Source organism: Gobius niger (assembly GCF_951799975.1).
Source record: "Gobius niger genome assembly, chromosome: 6".
Lineage (NCBI taxonomy): Eukaryota > Metazoa > Chordata > Actinopteri > Gobiiformes > Gobiidae > Gobius > Gobius niger.
Window position 1 is genome coordinate 12975058 of NC_136857.1, and position 24822 is coordinate 12999879.

At 42.8% G+C, this 24822-nt stretch overlaps 1 protein-coding gene across 1 annotated transcript in view; it reads left to right on the forward strand.

The window, feature by feature from the left end:
* Positions 1–24822, forward strand: part of nav1a (neuron navigator 1a) — an 86512-nt gene that overhangs the window by 25522 nt on the left and 36168 nt on the right. The window contains exons 6-7 of the mRNA XM_079557880.1: positions 3239–3341; positions 4635–4964. Coding sequence (XP_079414006.1) covers positions 3239–3341; positions 4635–4964 — 433 coding nt within the window. The remainder of the gene's footprint in view (positions 1–3238; positions 3342–4634; positions 4965–24822) is intronic.

Genomic DNA, 24822 nt, shown 5'->3' on the forward strand with positions numbered 1-24822 from the left:
ATTATGTATTTTCCTCCCCCTACATGTTCCAGCATTGTCCTAATGTGTAGAATGAGCCCAGACCTATTCTTACTTCGGGTCCGAATTGCCGTCATGCACGAGCTTAATATAGAAGGTGCAGTTACACGTATGACCTGAGATGGCAGTAGTAAGCATAACATGGTCAACTTGCATCTAGCCCCTTTAAGCTGGTTGTTTTGTGTGTGTGGTTCTTTTTTCATTTTTCAGTTTCCCGGTGTTTTATTAATTGTTAGCGCATACAACAATAACAATAGGAATATGTTTTTACAAGCATCCTGTTTGTAAGCTATCCACTGTATGTCACCCGCCTGGAATGGTCTAATGACTGTGTTTTCAACAAACACTCACTCACTCCTGTCCCGAAACGGTAAGGACGCACATTTTTTGGCCCCGCACTAGAGGACAGTGGGCTGGAGAGGGGTGTACCATTGACAGTAACATATTGTCACACACACGAGCGGGACAGGGACAAATGAAGTCCAGGGGGGTAGAGAATAGAAATGGGAGCCCATAACTCAGCAGGCTTCATTCATATTCTGCTGAACTGACGGTGTCGAGGATTGCAGGGGCTTGAGCACATATTTGCCGTCGCTGTACAAAACCTCTCTGTCAGTGGAGGATGTGATGTTATCGCTCAAACACTTCTGAACCCATGTAAAAGGACAGAGCCATTAGTGTATCTGTGGGGGATTTTGTTTCTGTCTAATGGAGAGGATATAAGTCGCTCCAGAGGATAAGGAAAGTGAATAATGTGTTGTCATCTTGTGCTGTTTACGGACCAACAACTATGCTCCACAATCTGGAAAACTCTGGAAGAAACACGATTTACAAAACAGAAAAAAATAAAAAATAAACATGTTGTATTGAGTTAGTATACACAATGTATAGCTGTTGCTCTTGATAACGTCTTTACTCAATCCAAAGCAGGCCATCCTAAGTGTTACATGGCCTTTCAAAAGGTGTATGAGACATCGTCCATAAACCCATCTGCAGACACACTCTCTCAACCAGATTAGTGTAAATTCATGTGTGCCGGTGGGGAGTTGCCAGGCCTGACAGGGATATTTGCATGCCTAATTCCCCCAGCACCTCCATCACGGACCCCCGCCCCAAACCACCTCCCCGTGCCAGCTGGGACCGCCGTGACTCGGGCAGGGGCCCGGATACAAGCTCCCTTAAAGACAGACACACATCTAACAGCACAATCGGGATCACACGGACCGTATCTAATCAATTTGACGCTGATGTTAAACAAAGCTCACGTTTAGGCTAATTAAAATGGCCAATTAAGCCTTGTCACTTTCCCGTTCCTTTGTTCTGCCTTGTGTGAAGATTACTCAGTAGATTCTCCTAAAGCTGAAAATGCAAGCCATGCGATTTTTATGGTTTCTATTTTAATCACTTCCTCAAGAATCAAAGCAGCGTTTTCTGCAAATGTAGCATAAACGTTTCTCATTGCAGATCAGTAATAGTTACCAGTTAGTTCATAATCTTTCCTCTCAGCAGCCTGTCCCCCAAGGCTTGAGAGTCAATTGTCCGTTGGGGCCTTTGTCTTGGTGAGAAATCAATCTCGCTTTGTAAATCAGGCCCTTGCATCAATGGCGCTGATGTGCGTATGTGGGCAGACTTGCGGTTCCCAAACACTGGAAGAGTACGAGTCGTGGGTCTGCAGCTGTTGTTCAGAGACTGACACATTTTGCAGCTCGTTTGTGCTTCCTCATTACAGAGGTTTGTTCTGCACCAACCAGCTGCTCCCCTGTGTAGATGAAGAATGTACATCTGAGAGTCTATTGAAGTGCGCAATAGGGCAGCAGGTTATATCGGCAAATTATTGTGTCCATTTCTCAAGAAGCCACATTGTGTCTCAAAATTCACTGAGGTAAGCTGCTGAGATTTACATGTTTTACTTTTTGCTCTAAAATTAAATGCAAAGTGACCAAAAAATGCGCTAAAGTTCAGTTTTAGTCTGGGTTTTCCTAATTTAGCTCAATTCTAGTGATCTGATTTAGACGCTTACTGAATATTTCAACCTTTTCTCATACCATGCAGCCCTAGTGCACAGTATACTTCACAGACAGGATACCAGTACTATAGAATGCCATTACACAAAAATACTTGATGTGTCATGACAAGCGCTTCTCATATTTTCCATTGCTACAGATATAGCAGAAACCTTTACACAATGTTTGGAACATTCTTCTATTTTGATTCAGCTATTCAGTTGCTCTATTGACCTGACCCTTGTGTGTCCAACCTATATCTAAAACTCATAACTCTTTGGCCACCACTGTCCATTACGCACCCTTCACTCGCGCGCACAGAGAATATTGATACATGCAGAGACAGAGGTGAAGAGAGGGCATAGGTCAAGGGCACTTAGCAAACCCATGTGACCTGATTTTACGTGTTTGGCTTTTCGTGTTGATTGGAAGCTGTTTTTATGTGTAAGCATTAAATGGAGACAGGGCTGCACTGGAGTGGACAAATATCACCTGAATAATTACTGCCTTTATGATTTGACAATTGTGGCCTCTCAAACACAACAACAAGCAAGTGAGCAATGTCTTTTCACTTACAATACTTGTAGATACTGCTCATTATTCCTTCTCTTAACGCAGTCACCGCAACATGTTATTCACTGACAGACTGAGGCTTGTGGGCATGCTGAACCACTGTGTGTCTGTGTGCCGCTTTGCCTCTATGACAAGATTACAGTGTATTATAAAAGGGTGAGACGAACGCCAGAGAATCCCTGGCGATGTCTGGTTATCCTGATGTGGCACAGTGTGTGGCGCATCAAGCGCAGCATCGAGACACTGTACGATCAGACAGAGGACAAATGTGGGGAGAAAGACACCTTCGGCTGTTCTAGTTTAAGATCTTGATCATGTTTCGAGGGTGCTGGACTTTCTCAGACTCCTCTAAGAGACAGCATCATATTTGATTAATACACCTCACTGACACAAGAAGCAGCTGTGGGCACTTTATTAGATTTCTGATCATTTCATCGTTTTACTTTGTGTCCGTTACAGATTTATATCATATAAAATCTGTTCTGTCTGTGCAGCTGTGGTCGTATTGTATTCACCTATCATTTTATTTAGCACAGCCGCAGATATCTTCCACATATACGTCTGATGTCTTGTTGTTGCTCAGTGTTGAAATGTTGGAAGAACGTGTTCTGTGTTCTAAATATTTCTGTGGTTTGTGTTCACAGATCCTGAGTCCCAAAGGAAAAGGACAGTCCAAAATGTCTTGGATCTTCGACAAAACCTGGAAGAAACCATGACTAGCCTGAGGGGGGTGCAGCTTAGCCACAGGTTAGCATTACACCTTTAAATATAAGACACATAAGAACAACAATATGCTGCAGTGGCAAATTCATGTGTTGTACAGGGTTAAACTGCTGTGCTGTCAAATGATATACTGGCTTGTGATGACCCTTATCGTGGTGGGAAACTGCCTTGGGCTCTCTGATCAATATCTCAATATTCCTGTTGGACCAGTTACCGTTAGCTTGTCGTTTTGCTCTGTTTTGCCTATCTGTCAAGTCACACGAATCTGAATAGGTCAGCTCAAAATGGCCTTATAGTACCGTATTTTCCTGACTATAAGTTGCACTTTTTTTCATAGTTTGGCTGGGGGTGCGACTTCTACTCAGATGCGACTTATATATCAAAATAGAAATAATTTTGCATCTTTGTTATTTTCATGACAGCCGCTAGAGGGCGCTCTAGGCTTGTGCACCAGTATCAGCTACTCCTGTACCAAAAAAAAAAAACGGCAATCAAGCAGCAGAAAGATAGTGTGGGGTGTGCGAGAAACTTGTGATACTGGCGAAAAGTGGAGGTTACTCTTACTGCAATGAGAGGAACGAGTTCGCAAATGGGTGCTTGAACAACGTGCTGCCGGGAGAGGCTTGTCAACGGTGCAGTTAGGCCTCCATGCCCAGGTAGTTGCCAAGGCTGGTGCGACTTATACTCCAGAGCGACTTAAATTTTATATGTTTTTTTTTCTTCATTATACATTTTTTGGCTGGTGCGATTTAAACTCCGGAGCAACAATAGTCCAGAAAATACGGTATGTAAGAGAGGTAGTGCTGTCAACATGCACTCTTACATGCTTGCATCAACGCTATGATTAACCGTTTGAGGGGATGTGCGTGTGTCGGCCTCTTCCTCCCCGCTTCCTGTCTTTCACTCAGAGCTTTTCGGCGCTTTAAGCTTCACTTCCGCGTCTGTCCTTGAGAGTTTCCTGTGTGTCTGTCTGAGCGGTCCTTGCATCCTCTAACTGTGTCCTTCAGAGGGATCTCCCAGCATAAAGAGGCTGTCAGCAGATGGTTCCCTGCTGAAAAAACTCTTTCCTTCGCAGTCCATACTTAGCTCACTGTCACAACCTTGAAACAGACACACACACACTCACACTCCCCTGGCGGTGCACTCTGCTTTGAGGCGGACAGAAAGTTGCTTAATCAAATGTTTTCAAATTATTTATTATGTATTTCTAGACACAACAATTTTTTTAGTGACCCACCATTGTTACCATATCTCAGTTTAAGTGTATAGAAACCAAATGGAAAACTAAAGCAGCTCTTCTCTCAACTTGTCCCGCAGTTACGTTGAAGGACCCACATGCTATGACAGTGACGAAGCTGCTGCCTTCTCCATTGCCAGTCTCTCAAACCGCTCCTCACCTCTGTCCTGGCGCCACGGTCAGGCCAGCCCCCGTTTGCAGGCTGGGGACGCCCCGTCCACCGGTAACACTCAGGCGGACATCCCGCTGAGGATAAGCCACAACTCCAGGATCCATCTCATCGAAGCCCTGGACGACTCGGACCCCGCTCTGTTGAAGGGAGAGTACCTCAGCGACAGCGACATCGGGGGAAAGAGCGCGAACGAGGAGGAAGATGATGATGACGACGATATTGATGACCTCGGAAATGGGTGAGTTCAAGTCAGGTTGTTTTTTTGAGTCTTGCTGGTATAAAATGTATGACAATATTTGGATGTCTCGAAAAGCAAATTCCATTAATACTCTGTCAAAGAGATTTCAAGATTGTAACTAACAACTGACATAGCCTTTCTTTATAAATGCTATACTTTTGTTTATTTTCATGATATGGTGCTGAAGTGTTCACCTAACCAGGGCGTGCTCTTATTAGTGGCACGTGTGGTGCTTGTAAAAAGGATCCCTGTCACCTGCCAACTGTTATGAGCCCACCGCCACACTGAGACTTGCACTTAGTGGTTTTTGCTGCATAACAAAGCCTTAATCATCCTCTGTATAACGCAGCACATGTTTGCCTCATGTCTTCCTGAAGTTAGCAGCTGTAGCCCTGGTTCAGCTGTGTCTTTTATCGTCAGAATCAGCCCTTTGGCTCCGTCTGAGTGATGTCAGAGTTTGGGCCCCTCACTGAGATGATTCTGTCATATTCAGCTGCCAGTTTTACAACCACATCCATGTGGGCCACTCTTGGAGCGGCATCTCTGTGACCAAAAGTACAGCTGTCAGATGAGGTTTTGTTTTGAAACAAGGAAACAGTTCAGAAGATCAGGAGTATTTATTACCAGTAATCGAAAGTTTGATTATGTCATACGGGTGGATGGGGGACGAGCATAGAAATCAGTCTTGTCTATCTGTGCCTATAGCCACAAATGTGTGTCCTTTTGTCACTTATTTTGCGTCATCCATTGTTTCTCCACATGCAAATTAGTGGTGAAGCTAATCCTTGAAAGTATAGTACATTTAATAATTTAGCGTTTAGCTCGGATGCCACTTTGACACACCAATTATTGTCTTTCGTAAAATCTCAAAAAATCTGTACAAACAGTATTAAGTTATACTCTAGGAAAAATACATCGAAATGGATTCTCAAAATTTCCCAGAGTAGCTGGCTTGCTAACTGTGTGTATTTGCTTGGAGAGTTAAACATCATTCCTACGTGTTTATTTCTAAGGAGTCTTGCCAGTTTTCACGTTTGATTACAGAGCAAACTCCTCTGAAGTGGAATGAATCCTTTCGAATCAGATGATGACAAAAATGCTGTTTTTTGTCATCATCTAGCTACAACAAAACAACAAAACTTGTCAATCGAAAGTGCCTCATGATCTTAGACGAGAAGCTGAATATGGTTTTGTTTCTTGTCAATAATAATCTCCCACATCAAACTCATGTCCATTAAAGTTGTTTGCAGAATGTTTGCCCTCTAACATGACGTGTATGGCATGTCATGAAAATAATGTATTAAGAGTGACATACAATACTACATTGAGAAGAAGACACTATGAGGCTTTGTTTTTGGTTTGTTTTGCGGTACTTTCAGCTTTTGTCCCAAAATGAGGGGGTGTGACAAGCCTTCTCTCATAGTGATCACGCTCCACTGACTAACTGAGCTTTTTACCAAAACATGATCTCACTGTCACTTGGCTTGTGTTTGTGTGTTTTGCAGAACTTGTTCAACCAATAACACAAAACAAATCCTTTCAATTGGCCATAGTCATTTCCATGACGACTAAACACAATGTATGTCCCATGATCTCACCTTAAAAAAGCCTCCCTTTTTGTCTGTGGTTTTAGATGTTTTGTGTAATTAAGAGTCTGTCTCAGTCATTCATCAAACTATACCTTAATCTAGAAAATATTTACCTTCACCACTAGAGGGCAGACTCGTGTCGTCCAACAGTGCTTTTATTGGGAACCTTTTGCTGCGAGGGTTTTCTTATGTACCACCATCATCGATTATCTGATCTTTCAAGTGTGGCCAAGCCAAGATCAAGATCAAATCAGGACTAGACCAGGTCTAAAATAGATTTAAATTGGACACATTTTAAACTAGAAATGCCTCACTAAAGCATACATGAAATTATCTCCTAGTTAAAAATGAATGACATCTTAGTTTAGTTTAGTTGAGCAATTCCAAATTCCATGTTATTAGACAAAAAGAAACACAATGATGCCCAAAAAGGAGTAGACTGAAGCAAAACCAACTAATTTTGGTATAGTTTAAGATATAGATACATAACCATAATCACACAGCATACTGTAGATACACAACCATAGTCAAACAGTGGAGATCCGTTAACATAGTCTTCTGAATCAAAGTTTACAAGAGTCTTACAATACATTGTACTGTATATTCATCATCATCCAATAGTACAAGATTATCGTTGCCATCTGACACTGCCCCATACAGTACCATCATTACCATATTTATATATACATATACATGGACAGTAAACACATAGTTATCTTCTTGTTTGTCTTGTATGTTTTGTCATTTTGTGAATATGAGTGATCTGTGCATTAAAAGATGCAAGGTTTGGGTAAGCTGTTGCCAGACTTTGCTCATGACCCTGATCACCACCTGAAAAAGCCGATAGTGTTACAAGCACAACAGTTTGAGAATCACTGAGTCTAGAGTCTTGCCATAGCTTATCATATATTCCACACTTTCATATATCATTCATAGGGATTCACAGAGGTCACTGAGGGGTCACACCAAACTTACAAATTCTGACATAGCATAGATTAAACATGTATAAATTATACATCAAAAACCCAGACATGTTTTTTGTCTTTCCTAAAGTGAGTCGTAGTAGACCATTTAATCTAGTGACTCACAGTGCCTCACTCGTAAATATAGTGCCTGTGTAATTATATAAAGCAGACTTACATTTGACTCAGTAGATCTATAAGTAGTGACTCATTGATTTATATTGAGCATGAGTCATTCCTACACCTGATCTTAAATGTATGTTTCGCTGAACTCGTGCCATGACCCGACAAAGACACTGGCATTTTACACGCTCTTAGTCAGGGTCTTAAAACAGTTCTCCATTTCCTGCGCTTTAAGACGGGGCTAACTTTCTTGTTGACATCTGGTCCAGACCCCCCTTCCGTTCTGCACTCTCACTCACTCATGCGTCATAGGCAACGGGAAGGGGCTCAAAGGGAAACCATGTGCAGGTCAAACTGGGTGGAGGAAGATTATCACAATAATGACTGTTCTTCATAAACTGATCCATTTCTATCAAGATGAAAATGATAATAACAGCAACAACTGAACAAAAGTCAGTAAATATAATTGTTCTATATCAACTTGGTCCTGTGGGGTAAATGACTGAACCGCGCATTGAGTTGCCTTGTGTACGAAATGCGCGGTATAAATAAAGTTGCCTTGCCTTGCCTTGAACCAAGCCGAATAGCCCACACTCATAATTGATGAATTTGCCTAATTAATTATATTGTGCAGCACTGGCCTTTCTGCCTTTGTTGCATTGCTAATACTGGGCTTGTGCCACACGTGCCACAGTTTTTCAGCTCTGCTCAGCCCAGACTCTTTTGTTTGTGGATGGAGCGGCTCCCATCGTCTACGACCTCCCATCAGCCAGCGCGTCGTTTCCATGGTGACGCGCCCAGACAAGCTGGCTCAGTAATTGGAACGGCTTGAATTATGAAAGCATTTATTTAGACACATATAGAAAAAACTTGTGACAGTGTTCTGGCCCTGGTGTCTGCTGCCTTTGGAAAGCAGAAGTGAGATCAGTGCTTTGGAATAAATGCTCTACAACAGGGAACAAGAACTAAAGGAGGAACTTTTTGTTTTCATAAATAAGTCTGAGGACAATATGTTCACAACACTGAACTTTGTTGACCCTTTTCTGTGGCTGACTGACGGCAAAAACATCTCTAATTAGGTGCAACTCAACAGACCATGCCATCAACTCCTTTGGGATATTTGAGTCTCAGGTTCAAACAAAAGACCTCACTCATGAGGTTCATGTGATCGGGGAAAGGCCATTGTGCTATTGCTCCTAGGTTAAGCTCAGTGTCCTTGTGCGCTGACCCCCTCTACTGGCCTCTTCTGGCATTTCACACATATGCTATAACTTGGTTATACTTGCTTTGCCTTGATAGATTCATTTCATCTTAAATATGAATAAGGGTGTCATTTTCTTGTTAATCAGACTCTAGCATTAGATGTTTTTTGTTGCTGTATCTTCCAGCCTTCTTCAGGCCCCAAAAAATGTCACAGTTTTTCCATTTTTCACCAGTGGAGACCCAAGAAGTGAGATTTGTATTGCTGTGTAAAATCTATGATAACATTCTGTTGAATTAGATTGAATGCAAGCAGAATCAATATTTGGTTTGCCACGATTGTAGTATTTTTCATGACCTTGTTCCACCATATTGCACAATTTGTCCCACTTATACCTTATGACAGGAGTTCACAAACTTTTATGGCCGAAAATTGACACGTAAGCAACTCGGGCCTCCTATGCTACTTTTGGGACGAAAAACAATGTAAAATTAAGATCATATGTATTTTAACAGTTTATTATGAATATTTGAATGGATTTCACATGCTGTATGCTGTTTAACACTCAAAAATATGCCCCGTGACTCCCCGAGGGGTCCTGACCCTCACTTTGGGAACCACTTGTACCTCATGACATGATCACCTATAACTTACACTCACTCACTGCCTTTGACTACGAACACACTGCGTGACATTTCTGATTAATGAATACTCTGTTCAACATCTGGATCTGATTTGAGCCAGAGGTGATGGATCCACTCATTCGCTGACTCACTCATTCAACTCTCGCTTTCACATAAGCGAACTCTCATGCTCACCTCCTGGAGGGACACACCCATCAGGGGCTTCCCTCCTCTTTACAACAGAATATGACTCATGCTATGGTCCAGTTACAGACCTTCTCCTCAAAACTTTGCTTTATTTCTCCATCGATGGCATTAATGCAGAGTATATAGGAAAACAAAGAAAAAGGAATGAACGGTTCTGTAATGATGAGAAGTTCCCCACAGATTTCTCTTTTATATGGCACTTTTTTTTTTGAATTGCCCTTTTTGCTTATTATTATTTTGCTGTTAAAGGAATAGGCCACCGTTTTTACATACTGAGATATGTTCTTACCTTAGCTTTGACGAGTTCTTAAGGACCTGTCTGGTCTTCCCCCGTGCCTTCAATCACGTAAACAGCGCAGACGGCGTTAGCATTCAGCCTCTCCCTCTCTCCACTATAGCTCCAAAACAGGTCAAGATAGAAGCTACCAAGCTCTTCCACGTTTTCCCTATTTAAATATGGTTACGTGAAGTGTCACACTACAAAGTATGATTACACAAAATTAAACAATGTGGATTTTCTAAGCGGATAAAAGGGGGAACTATAATGTAAGGTGTAGTAATACCAGGAGTAGTTTGGCATCCGCACAGTAAAGTGAAGATTACTGCGCGGATTTCGAACTACTCCTGGTATTATTAGGCCTTCAATATAGTTCCCCCTTTTATCCGCTTAGAAAATCCACATTGTTTAATTTTGTGTAATTATACTTTGTAGTGTAACACTTCACGTAACCATATTTAAATAGGGAAAACGTGGAAGAGCTTGGTAGCTTCTATCTTGACCTGTTTTGGAGCTATAGTGGAGAGCAGGAGAGGCTAAATGCTAACGCCGTCTGCACTGTGTTTACGTGATTGAAGGCACGGGGGAAGATCAGACAGGTCCTAAAGAACTCGTCAAAGCTAAGGTAAGAACATATCTCAGTATGTAACAACGGTGGCCTATTCCTTTAATGATTGTTCTAATACTCAAAAGTGCTCACTAACCAATATACATTTACAATATACACAAATTATTGTTCATATGTTTCCAGGATAAACCTTATATCAATCCAGTGTGCATAGAAAGAAGAAGCAGCAGCGGCAAAACAAAAGAAACAACTAATATCATAATTAAACCAAAATAAAACCTTTCAGGCAATAACATTTGGCTTCATAATTTGACTGGTGCATTACAAGTTGACGACAGATCCTGGATGATGAGTTCGACGGGCCGTGTATTGTTCTTGTCCTGCCTGTACCTGCTCCTATCTGCATCTCAGTGCACTGCTGCTCCGGCTCTGTCTGCTCACTGCCCCGTGTAATCAATTACCTTCCCTGTCATCATCTTCATTGGGGGAAACTTGACTTGAGTGGAGGAGTGCATGCTTCCTTTGTTTGGGGAGCGTGTGCAGGCACATAACACGCCACACTACCATAAAGAAACGGACATATCTCGCATTGCTGTAACATTACGTACATACACTCTGCGGCTCTATTGTTGTTGCTCTCTGTTTATAGCTTCAAATTAGGTGAAACAAACACGCTATATTTATATTTTATGCCCGTAGGCTTTTCTTTTTGACAGGACAGGGTGATGAGATGTAGATAAATAACTGAAATTAGTTTGTAGACGTTGCTGTATTAATAAATCTTCTTTGCTTTTGGCTCGGAATGACTTAATCTGTGAGAGTGACGTAACGGGGCACGGCTGTAACAGTAGGGCACCTGCTGACACACAATAATGACATTAATCTTTTTGTCTGCTCGAGTGGCACAGATGCACTCGCCTCCTTCCACGAGTCCATGTGGGCAAAGCGCACATTAAAAGGTTTAACCGAGAGTAACATATGGGGCTTGTGTGGAGGGATTTACAGCGCTCGAAGCCCCCTGACACCTTCTGTTACAGGAGGAACAATGTCTGATTAACGAGTTTGATTTGGTTTTAATTTCACATCTATTGTTTTAGCCTCCGGGATTACAATACATACTGTGTCAGACTGTCTGGTTGAAAAAATATATATATGTCTGCTAATTTTTTCAATACAGCCAGCCAAGTTAAAGGGATATTTCAGGATTTTTGACATAGAGCCTCATTTTCTAGTTATCCAGAGTGTTGTTGATTACTGGAGATATATATTTATTCATGCAGTCCATATATTTGAAGAGTTTATTGGTGTTAGGCTAGTGCTAGGCTAGCGCATGTCTATGGTAACTAGTAGCCTGCATTAAAAACTCCAAAATCATCGGGTAGTCCTCCAAACGTTACCTTATTTGATAGATTATTTGTAGAAAGCTCCTTTGTGAATTCCATGTGTAGTAATGCCGGCCGCAGTTAAACAAACAACTGTAGGCCTAGATCCGGTAACCTAGCAGATCACTCCGCCACAGCGTAGCTTACAACCAGGAAGCTGATGCTGCTCAAATATAATTTATTTTAAATGCAAAATGATATTATATTTCAAAAATGATTCAGTCAACACAGACATTTATATCGGTAGTCTGGTGTTATAAGTGATTTGCCTCAGTTGCACTGTGCTTGGGTCAGACTGTTTTTAATGCAGGCTACTAGTTACCATAGACATGCGCTAGCTTAGCACTAGCCTAACACCACTAAACTCTTCAAATATAAGGACTGCATGAATTAAAAAAAAAAAAGTATCTCCAGAAATCAACAACACTCTGGATAACTAGGAAATGAGGCCCTATGTCAGAAATCCTGAAACATCACTTTAACATGCTTGTGCAGATAAATGAAGAAGAGAATGATGAGTTGTCGGCCGGCATGCTAAAACCAGATAAATGAAGAAGAGAATGATGAGTTGTCGGCCGGCATGCTAAAACCAATATCTGCTGAAATGGCAGAAGAACACTTTTTTTCCCTCGCAGAAATTTAGCAATCATATTAAAAAGCGATTATGCCCAGTCGTCTCTCGCAAACCTGTTGAAAAGCCGCTTTACTTCTACTCTTTTCAGCCTCCGTGGATGTGTTTGGATTGTCGATGGGCCATTTTCATTGTTGTGAAACTTACAGCTGTTGAGCAACAAACACATGTTCCGGATCACAAATCTTTGGGAAACGCAGATTGCTCAGAAAGATTTTCCCACATGCAGCCTTGTGGTGAGAACCGTTCGCACAGCCTCCTGATGTGACGAAAGTGCGATCCAAGTTTTTTTGCAACGGCTATTTGACCCCTATACAGATGCATGGGTTGAAATGGGTTGAGATGGTTTGCAGTTTTGTACCATAGGGAAGTCGCAGCAACACCGCAAATAAAAAAGAGTTATTGATATTTCACTTCTGCAGAACTAGCCACCACCAAATACATTAGTGTCCCCTTGACCGCCTCCTGCAGACTCTTGGTAAATCTCTATGGAGCCACTATGGCATAATCCGCGTTAATCCCGGGCTTCCTCTCATGGCACCAGAGGGGAGTGAATAAGGGGGGAACTTGAGGGACTGGGTCAGCGCTCCTCCGGGACAAGAGGCCCGACGGAGGACTCTTATGAAGAGCGTTCAAGTCTGTTTTGTGTGTCCATGCGCAGGGGACCACCACATAGTTCAGGCAGATCTGTTTCCAAGTCAACAATACTGTGGAAATAAACGGAGTGCGCGCGAACCGGCTGCTTAACTCGCAGAGGTCAAAGTGCGTGACTTTTGCCCAGTGCCCCATTTAATTCCATCCCCTTAAGTAAGAAGGATTAGGTTGTGCCGATGTTTCCCCAAAAGTGACTTCATATTTTTTAAACTAAATTATTCTTAACCTAATAAGGGATAAAAGAGCGTAACGGGTTAAAAGCAGCAGACTCAATTATGATACTTCATGTTGACTGTGTAAAAATTAAATTGAGAATTGTTTCTAATACAAATTAAGATCTCTTTTATTAGAAATACTTAAGCAGTACTAAGTAATTCATGCCCCTTGAGGCCATAAGTTGCATGTTGCGTTTTTTTTATAATTTATTGTTCGTGAGAGTAAATACTACACTGACAGAAAAGATAATGTACATCCATTTACAAAATGGCAAACTTGGCTGTAAATACTGTTTAAGTGGTCCTAGCTCGCAGTTAGCTTTGCCCATTAGCCTGTTAGCTTCTTCTTTGTGATTCTATTAGTTTGTATTGGTGACTCCGACCTGGTGCAGGGAAGTTGCAATTCTGGTTTTCTGGCAGAGACACCAGGTGGAGATGAAAGACCCCCAATCATCCCATTCACACCTGTATTACCCCCAGAGGGACTACAAAATGGATTTATTAAGGTAAACAAGTTACTTAGTAAAAGGAATTGTCCATATTTAACAACCAAGGAGTGAACACTTGCGTTTTTGTGCTTGATACTGTGGTGCTGAAGTGTTAATGTTTAGCTAACCAGTTTGCAGAAAGCAAATGAGGGACATCCGATTGAACTGACAAAGATACAGTGTAATGTAGCATTAGTCTCTTGGCTTTACAGCATTATTGAAAATTCATCTTTTCCATAGAAGTAAACCAGGATGTGGATAAACCTCCTACAACCTAAGTTGTATTGATTAAAGCTACAGGTTCTTTGATTCGTCTTAATCTCTCCTAAATGTTTCATTTGATTCTGCGTCTGTAAATGTGTATTCTGAAGGTTGAATTGCCATTGCAGCATAATGCTTTCTGTTAACAGTTGGAGGAAATGGTCAGGTAACGAACCAGTTTCCACCAAATGCAAAGCCGAAACACACACACGCACGCACACACACACACACACACACTCATGCGCACTTCCCAATGTACTACACCTATACAACCTTAAAAGCGGTACATGCTTAGTGCCTCTTTGGGGGGTAAATGAAATTGCATGGTTTAGGACAAGCTTTCTGAAAATCTTTGCTCCGCTCTGACACACATACATTGGATAATGCACTCTAGGACCAATCCTTAGAAGTCTTAACAGTGGGGTGTGATGGGGGTTCGTCATGCGCATAAGAATTAACCTCCCTTTCCCTCCCGTTGACTCCCACTGTGTCTTTCTCTGGAGTTTTTTTTTTTTCTTTCTGCGAATTCAGTCACACACTTTTCACCCTGGCTCTTGGTCGTCCGTCATCCTTCCTGTTTCAACTCATTACCGCTTAATCTAATCCTCCCCCCAGTCAGCTGCGGTGCTCGGCTCACAACAACGAAAATATTCTCATTATTTTCTCATACAAAGAATAGAGGCTCCGAGACCTGCTGCTCTGGTGAACGTTTTAGTCGGCTGCAGAAAACAAAACAAAGATCTTTCAAGTCAGGTTCTGAAGAAGTGCTTCCACTTATCGTCAGCAGAATGCACTTACAAGAATGGCCCTCACTTAAAGAACCGGTCTAATTAGTTACTTGTAGTGGGCATCTTGCTGGCTGCTAAGAGTGGCCTCCCCAGACGTTGCAGCAAATGCGAAGGTTTGTGTTATTCAGTGAGGTCGTGCTTTTTACCGTTTGTATTTGTGCAAGCCGTGTTGCAGCAGGGACCAGACTGAGCATGCCAGGTGGAATAAAAACACCAGTTGAGTTGCTCCAGGGGGAAGGTGGCTGCTTGCCAGAAAAACAGATAAAAAATGTGTGAGCGCTGACAGACAGTGGAGATACAAGGCAGATACTGACTCACTGTTGTAACATCCTTTGACACATCTGGGAACAGTGCACTTTTAATTACCAATAAACAAATAGAGTAATCCGTTAAAGTAGAGTAATATCTGTCAATCTCTGTTATATGAAAAGCTTGGTTCCTTCTGTATAGTGCAGCATAACTATCGTTATTGGAAGTTTTAAGTGTCACAATATTCGTTTCGAAACAAGTCTCAAAACCTTCATAAATAATTTCCTGAACGTAGATAATGTGGCCATTCTCTCTGTTCTTGGACTATAGTAGAATGTGAAATATAATGCCAAAAAGAGTGTTGTTCTATTATATCAGGCCAAAGGAGACGAAGAGCTGTTTCTCAGTCTTTCACGCGTGAGGGCAAAAGCTGAGTTTATGTGGGCCACCATTATGAAGATACTGTATATCCAAAATAGACATTTTGGGGGCGAATCATGCTTTTAGAATCCTGCTGAAGGAGTGTACAATAGTAAATGCAGTAAATGTGAGAGTGAATCAATGACCAGGGTGTTTTGAGCCTCATAGTTGCCCATAGTAGCTGGGATCCTGGCATCTTCACTCCAATCCTGTCCTGGATCCTCAAAGTCTATACACTATTACTATTGTGCTGTTTCTCTTGTAGATTCAACTGTAATGATCTTCACCTTAGAGGCCAGGTCCCCATTGACAGTATCTTAGTGACTAAGTTCTGAAGCAGTTACATGCGATGAGTACGTCCGGGGGAGGACTTCAGTTTGTGTACACTTTAGACAGTGTGTGTGGCGATGCGTGCCCTGTGTGTGTTCCTGCCCTGATAAGGAAGAAGAGCTTTCCCAGGTCGCTTGGCTCTTTCATCTGGAGAGGTGGGACAGGTTCCCAGGGTCGGACCGGTGACCCCGCCTGTACACTCTCATTAAACTGTTACATCAGCGCCTAATTATACAGTGTCCCCTGCACCGGGACGCTAAACTCCAGTATAGTGAAAAGGACTGTGTGTCTGATGGGGGAGAGCCAAATAAACAGAAAGATGGACATGTCTGGGCGTGTGTTTCTTGGACTAAGGGAAACCTGGACCTCATGCTTTCCAGAAATTCAAATGAGACCTGGCACAATGAGGATAATGTACTGTGTAAAGTGTCGTTACATCGCCCTGGACTGGGCTTGACTCTGCTGACAGGTGAGTTTTTATTTGTGGCTTGTATTTCTTCTCTTCACAAGCTCAACCAGACAACCATGATGGCTGTGATCTTGTGCACCTGCAGTTCTGTGTGCCAATGTGCCAATCTCATGGTCGTACATAGAAATTGTGTGCCCAGCACCCACCTGGGTGAGTTGTAGCCTAAAGAATCCTGTCTTTGTGTGCGCTGCATTTAAGTAAAGTCAGTGATCTCTTTCTGTCCCTTTGGGTAACTTGTCAAATTACTTTTGACAGACTCCTTTCTCGTTCATACCTGGTGTTACTACTTTTGCTGTTGATGTAGTGCAACAAATCTAAACAAGATGTGATTTATCTAAACAAGATGTGATTGACTTATAAAATCGGACCATGCTTTTCCGTGTTTTTTAGTGTTTAATATTGTTAAATTAAGAAAACTACAATCAAAACCGAAAGTCTATCTAACTAACAGTTACACAGTTAATCATCTCCAACGCCCCGCCCCCACTCATCCGTCTCTGCTTCTCTCCCATTTATTGAACCCACTGAGCAGACAGACACCTCTATAAACTGAGGTCCACTTTAGAGCTTAAAGTGTTTAAACACTGCTGGATATAACAGGGGGTGGGCTCAGGGGACTGGATACACGATACTGTGTCTATTCCACTGCAGTTCACCGATAGACGCTACAATAGAAACACTGGAGTCATTTACTCTGTCCGGGTTCATCACATGGTGATTAAAGCCTTTTTAGTTTCAATATTAATCTCCTTCAGATAGCAGGTGGAAGTTGATGGAGGTGGCTTTGTGCTGGCTGTTTGCAAAGTGTAAGACATGCACCACAAGTCTCTGTCTTAAAGGTCTACAATAGTTACAATATGTACATTACAATGTCATTATTTTTTCTGTCTGTGATGTACATTAACACACCCTCCTCTCTGGCATAGACCATAGAACTCTCTCGCGCCTCCAAGTAGTTCAGGACGCAGCAGCTATGCTTCTCACTGGTTTAAACAAAAGACACCCAGTTTTAGCCTCACTCCACTGGCTCCCTGTGTGTTTTAGAATTGATTTTAAGATCAATCTCAGAACTTTTAAATCCCTATGAGCCTCCTGCAGCCTTATCATCAGGCAGGTCCCTGTTAGCTGTTCCGGGGTCGAGCATTCTCGGTCCGGGAATGACCTGAGATAAGGCTTGCACCATCAGTATCATGTTTTAGTCTAAGTCACAGTATTATAGACTTTCAGTGTCTTTCAATAAGATGTTGTCTTGTCTTAGTATTATTATTATGATTATTATGATTATTATGATTATTATTATTATTATTATTATTATTATTATTATTAGTATTATTATTATTATTGTTGTTGTTGTTGTTGTTGTTGTTGTTGTTGTTGTTATTATTACTACACAACACTGCATACAAAAATACTGCATGCTCACAGTTACACATTCATTGGGGTTTCAATTGTGTGGAACCACAAATGCAGAAGTTGATTTTGTTTTGACCAAATTATACCTTTGAACAGACAAGCAAAGTCGAGGATGCACAAACCATTTTCACCCAAAAAAAAGGCTGCGTTGGTCTTTTTCGTGTTCTAGTTTACATCATATTCCCAGACAGTAACGTGTCATCAGTGGTTGACCGACTGGAGTCAGAGGGCTGCGTTGTGTGAGTTCTTTCGGGGGAGATTTAAGAGTGCTGAAATGTGTTTGACATGTCGTTTGGAGAATGTGATGACGCGTGGTTATATTGCGGCTGTACGGCGGGTCGCTCTCCCGTAGTAGAGCGCCGCACAGCTGGTCGCGATCAGAGGAACGGGAGGGGAGGAACTCGGGGTGTTGCCTTATTCTCATCTCCCTCGCTTCATCCCCTCCCTCTCTCCTCCCTCTCCTTCCGCGTGCGATTGTCAGAGCGGAGCCACTGCGGGAGTGTGTGGTCAGTCAGTGAATGCTTACTGCTGGTGCTGACTTTTTTTTTTTTTTTTTTTTTTGTTGAACAAGCGGGCTCCTCGTTATCGGTGTGCCTCTCTCAGCTCGTGCGTTATTGGAAAGTACCAAAGCGGGATGTGCCAGAGAGCGTGAACGGAGCTTTGTAAAATAGCCGGGAAGCCCATTGGAGAAAATGAGCGGACGCGTGCTAAACGGGAAAATGCTGCATCTCCCGGTTCCGCAGCAGCGCACGGGGAGGACAATGCACTTTCTGTCCAGGTAAGAGGATGAGAGACCTGGCTGGTAAACTCGCTTGGGAGGTAATAGCACGCGGATGACAGCGCTATTAATGACAGCGCCGTAGAAGCCGTGCGTAAAAGCGGCATGTCTCATTGACAAAACTCCAGCTTTGTGCACGTTTCCATCCCGCTGTCAGGCGTTTGCATGGATTTGCTCATTGTGCTGTGTGGAGCGTGTGTCTAGACGCGCTGATCTTCATAGTGGGCGTAGAGGTAGCCTATAGTGCGGTATAGGAACGGGACGGGACCTCAATGCGCAAAGCTATAGTGTGTTGAATCAGCATTGTCAATTAACGTAAAGGCTTTCCGAGGCAGAAGCGGCATACAGTTCTCACTTTATATGCTGAATGGAGGGACTTATAGCAAATAGCTTAATAATAATGTGATTGTTAATGTTGAATATGAATGCATGCGCGCTTGCCTCTTAGTGCTGGCTATTGTTGTGGACTGAATGACAACTGGTTGCTTGTGCTTGGAGGGATGGATGGGTGCATGGGTGGATGTATGCGAGTGGGTGGGTGTGTTCGCATTGATACGCTGCGGGACTGGGCTGCATTCTCGTGAACAAGTGGCCTACATTCTTCCTGTATATTGGTTGTGATCGGGCATAAAGCTGCCAACCCCCTATAGAATATATTTACACCCACGCCGAGATTGAGAATGAAATAACGTGATGCAGAGAAGTAAGAAATTGTCTTCCTTTTAGAAAGCATGAATGAAAGATGGAATGGGTATCAACAAAGCGGTGAGCCAATGCATCTCCTTTGTGCCAATCCCAAGCCTGGATAATCAAGAGGTTAAGCACCAGGGCAGTGTTGAACAGGTTAAATGGTTGCTGTGACATGCAGTATTTTGATAATTAAGTCCATTAAGGCCATAATCAGGACACTTTTTACTGATATAGAAGCAATTGCAGAAATCATTGAGGATTCAGATGGAGAATGTTGGTCATTTGGACGGATGTCGCCTGATGTGTTTTGATCTGATTCCCAGATCGACTCCTTTATGTAAACCCATTAGCCTGAAATGGGGGCTTTAACACTGCCTTTAACCTGCCAGACAGAGACCGGGAGTCAGACACATATGTTCAGAGTCCCAAAGGACCAACTGTGGCTTTTTTATCTTTGTTTTCATTGTGTACTTAACCAGGGTGGTTGTCATAAGAGTGACTGACTCTTACATACCAAACAACACACATATACAAACCACACCAAAGCCTGGATGTGTTTCTAAGCCTGTCGCTTGGTGTCACCATTTTATTCGGACATTAAACATGCATTGTTAGGTAACGGCTTCCAGACAGCTTCGAGATGAGTAAGTCTTAAGTCATAGTGTTCAGGCACATGTTTGTGGCCATGCTTGTTGTCAGCTCAACACTGTACAAATAGTCTGCTCAGCGTGACCTGCCCCTGTCAACGTTCACCCCCTACATGCAACACCAACTTCCCAAAAACAAGCTAATGATCTCACTGGAGTGTTACACCCAAACCACTCTCCAAGGGTCAGTGACTTTGATGCAGCACAGACCAATCTAATCTGACTGTGAACTCAAGAAGGTATGAATAGTTGAAATAGAAAGCATACAAGTTCAAAGTAGTTTGTAGAATGAAAAGTGTCGAAAATGATCCTGTATGAAACCCATTTACCCTCCCTCCAAAATTGTGAATAATTCAACCCAACATTTGATATTAATGTAAGATGCCATGTCCATCTGTCTGTGGGTGTGTGAAACATTATAGACATTTCCTCTGTCATCTTTCACCTGTCAGCATGCCACATCAACCAGCGCCTTTACAGCTTTGAATTTTAGACAGGGGCGAGTGAGGTGTTTTGATAACACACTTTGCTGACGTGAGAAGGGGAGAACAGGTCAGAGAGCTGATTACGATGTTTTCTTTCCCATGTGAATTGTACTGGACATCAACATAGATTTGTTTTTTGTTGTTGTCGGAAATGAGAATACGTTATACAAATGTGTTTAGACGTGTACACTTTGGCAAAAGTCTTGTTGCACTAACCACTTTGCCACTGTGATGCCAGTTGAAACTTGTGAAGGTAGATTGGAAAAAATCACTTAAGTTAGTGCATCCAAACAGACATGGCCTGGTGCCATCTGACTGATGTTTTCATAATGAAGTGGACAAGTGTATTACTACTGGGTCATTAGAGACTTGAGAGCAGAACACCAGCTGCTTGTAACCTGTGCTTCTAAGACATCCACGTTTTATGGCACACAGAAGACTGTTCCCACAAACGACTCATATTTTCATGGGGTGGTGCCTCCCGCGGTGTACTTTGTGTTTTCTGGCACATCAAAGTCACAATTAGAGCCACACAACAGCTCACCTGAACAGGCCTGATTCAGTGGAGCTCATTTTCACCTTTCGTTTGAGCTTTCCACCTCACTACTGCAAATCCTCTATAACATGCAGGGATTTGAATCGAAATGTGGCCTTAGATTTAAGTCAGGTGCTCAAATTAACATGACCCTCATTTGTTGAGGTTTGTGACTGTGTTTTTATTTCATTTAATTTGGCAAGAAAATTCAAACAATCTGTTTTGAATTAAATAAATGCAGTTTCATTTTCATTTCTTGTAATGCAGTGCAGCAATGCAGACAGAAGAAGTAACAACCCTTAGGTTTCTACATATCGGCTGAAAAGGCCTGTGCGATATGAGAAGTCCGCTTTCGTTTTTGTTGGAACCAGAATGGGGCGCTGGACGTGTCATTTTATATCTGTGTGCTATTGCTATGGTATGCCTATACTGTGTGCATATGCTGGAAGATTAGGGAGTGGGACCCCAGAATACACAGCGTGGAATGCGCAGTGTGTGCTTTAAGTCGCCTGGAGCTGAGGAATGCCGCCCAAAACCCACTGTTACAAGTTCGAAGAGGCATGAGAAGAGTATGCGTGTTATGACTGACAGCAGGTGACGGGTGCGTGCTGCTGTCGGGAGCGCCCCTAAGCCTGTTTGTCACTGACCACATGTGTCTGGAATACTGGACTCGCTTACACTGTGCCTGCCCCCAGCGCAGCGTGGGGGTAATGTGTGTGTTTTAATAGGTGTCTGTCTGTTTTATCTCAGCCAACAGACAGAACGTAAGACCATCTCTGCTTCAGTCAATGGGCCTTTATACTCTCCTTTGCCTCGTGCACTGTTTGGACGACCTTTGGCAGGTGCGCCTCACAGACCAGTCTCCTGCACTGTGTAAACAAATGTGTAGCCGTCGCATTTCATTTAAATTTTAACCAAGGGGGGCGGTTGAACTTCTCCTTTTTGGTTTCGCAGAGCTCCTTACCCTCTTACCTAGATTCAACAACCTATTGGTACCTATTAAATTACACTGTTTGCTTTTTCAAAGGGTATTGTTGTTGCTCACCTCTTAACAAAACCAATTGCCTTTCAAAGCTTTTATCATTCTTGTGCTCTCTAAATGACTTGGAATTTGTTCTTTTATTACTGAAACTAACCAGAGACTTTGGCATTGAGGCGGCGAGACAGTGCTTACGTCCTTGTCTGCAAAATTAGATGCTTTGATTATTTGCTGGATTGAATTTTGGAACATTTTGTGTTCCTCTCTCCACTGAGGCATTGTTTAATCACCCTGCTTTCTCTAATAGAGGGCTCCAGTTGCATTAATGCCATGGTGTCTCGTTTCTCGGCGCTTTCTTGTCTGCTGAGACTTCTGCTTTATGCTGCACGAAAACAGACTGACATAGCACGACTACAACCGCCTGACGGTGACATTTATACAGCTTTTAATGTTATATCATCGTCACCGTGTTGTCACTTCCTGGAGTTGGTACTGTTTTTCAGATACAGCAGGATATTACTTTGCTCAGCCCTGAACTCAATTGGTTTATGTTGCTTGAGGCAGTGTTATAGCGCTGTCTGTTTATTCTGCTGCATCTGTCAGCAAAGCAGTTCCATCCTTCAAACAGCTGCTTTACGTTAGCAACAACCTGGACGGAGCGTGCGTTATTCAAAAAGTGGCACCGCCCTTTCTTTCAACTTTCCCTTTCCTTTCGTTTTTCTTGCCGGGCCTGATTTTTCAAACCAAAACATCCCCCTTGTGTGTGTGCGAGCGCAGTTAATTCACACAGCCGTTAAAGTCAGCTGACGTTTCTGGGAGGGGGGCCAGTGGTAATTCTACTCCAGGATCCAGACCCTGGTCTTGGGCCTCAGCGTGCCGGGGTTCCCCCTGCGCGAGCTCCTCCCTGGTGCTCAGAACTTGATTTGGGCCCGAGAAGAACTCACAGTGGGCCATGCTGAAGTACTTAAAATATGAGGGTGTTTTAAAAAACCATTGCAGCGTGTCTCGGGAGTGCTGTCCCTCTTCTGCTTCCTGTCTCTTGTAAAAAGAGGGGGGACCAAGGGAAGGAGTTTCTGAGGTGCCTGGTCAGTCATGGGTTACTGTGTCGTAACGGGCCCAGAAACTAATGAATTAAAATATTATATTTTTCCTCTCAAAAAAACAAGATGTGGTTCTATGTTTAACATGTAGTTTTCTCATTGACATAACTTGGATTTAGTGAACAAAAATGAAAGCAGTGCTAAGTAACTCATGCCCCTAGAGGGTATAAAAGCCACAGCAGATGTCGTAGCATTATATGTTTTTTTACTCATTAATTGTCCGTGAGAGTAAAAACTACACTGACAGAAAAGACAAAGGGAGGGAGGGATATTGTACATCCAATTACACAGTGGAGATACTTTTTTTCACTCAAACTTGGCTGTAAATACTGTTTAAGTGGCGCTAGCCCGCAGTTAGCTTTGCCTGTTAGCCTGTTAGCTTCTTCATCGTGATTCTATTAGTGAGGGAGAAGTTGCAATTGTGGTTTTCTGGCCAAAGACACCAGAGGGAGATGAAAGACCCCCCAATCATCCCATCAACACTTGTATTACCCCCAGAGGGACTACGAAAAGGATTCATTAAGGTAAACCAGCTACTTAGTACTGCTTTGAGTATTGCCACAGAGGCCACTTACAACTCAAAGCATGGATAATAGACAGTTCTGCACACGAGAAGACATCTGAAATTAAATCTCCTAAATTAATCAAATGCGCACTTAATAAGCGCACCACCAGAAGGCAGACGATGTGTCAGTCTAACTCAAGTATCTGTCAAAGATAACTGTCATTTTCTACTTTCCTTTTTGGGACTTGACTTAAAGCAGATCACGCTGACCGTTCTGGTGTTATCCTGATCAGGCGGAGTGAGTCGCACCAGTAGAAGTTCCTTATATGAAGCGCACAGTCCACGTGTCAGTTCAATCTGTCCTGTTTCATTTCTCCACACTGAGAAGCGAGGCCCAGCGCCAGAGGAGCTCTCATCTGTGACTATAGTTGAACTCAGGCGGCTGTCCGCACCGGAGGACGAGAGGAGACAGGAGATCAGGGGATAGGCTCTGGAGAATAATGCAGGCCAAAGAAACTGCAGCGTTCTTCTCCACCTGACCCCAATTCAGAATTCCCACATGAGAACCGTATACACGCACAAAAGACGCGAGCATTTGTCCAATAAGTCCCTGCGCATTACCCTTTTCCTGCCATCTTTACTCATGTCATTTTATTTATTATGTTTTTTGTTAAGCATTTTGTTCGACTATGTTGTTTTTAAAGCACTCTATAAATAAAGTTGGATTGGATTGGATTTGACCACAGCCTTCTCTACTGACAATATCTGGATGTTTTGTGATAAAGTCAGATGCCCATCTCCCCTGTCAGCTCAAGGCTCACCAGTCTCTAATGGAAGCTTGTCTGATGCATTGCTTTGTATCAGTCTCACTGGTCCATCCGTAGAGGCTTATAAGCAAAGTTGCCATTCCCCCCATCCATCTCCTAACATCACACTCACATACTTTTGACAGCTAATTCAGACCTTTACTCCAGGGGGCAATTGCAATTTACTTTGATGCGCTGTGTGTCTATATACAGCGGTGGTGTGTGCCCTAGAGCCCGGGGCCGTAGCTGTCAGGGTTATTGCCTGTCACAAATGTGCATCGCGGCTTCCTCTGTGATGGCCTTTTAGGGGTGGGACCTTTTCCTTTGCACCAGACACACGTCCTGCTGCTATGTAGTTGAATATATACTAATGTATTTGAATCATTTGAATCGGGACTTACAGTGTGAGGAGAGTGGGGTGGGTTGGGTCATTGAGAGGGTGGGGTCTCTCAGTGTTTTAGAGATTAAGAGAGACCAGGCTGA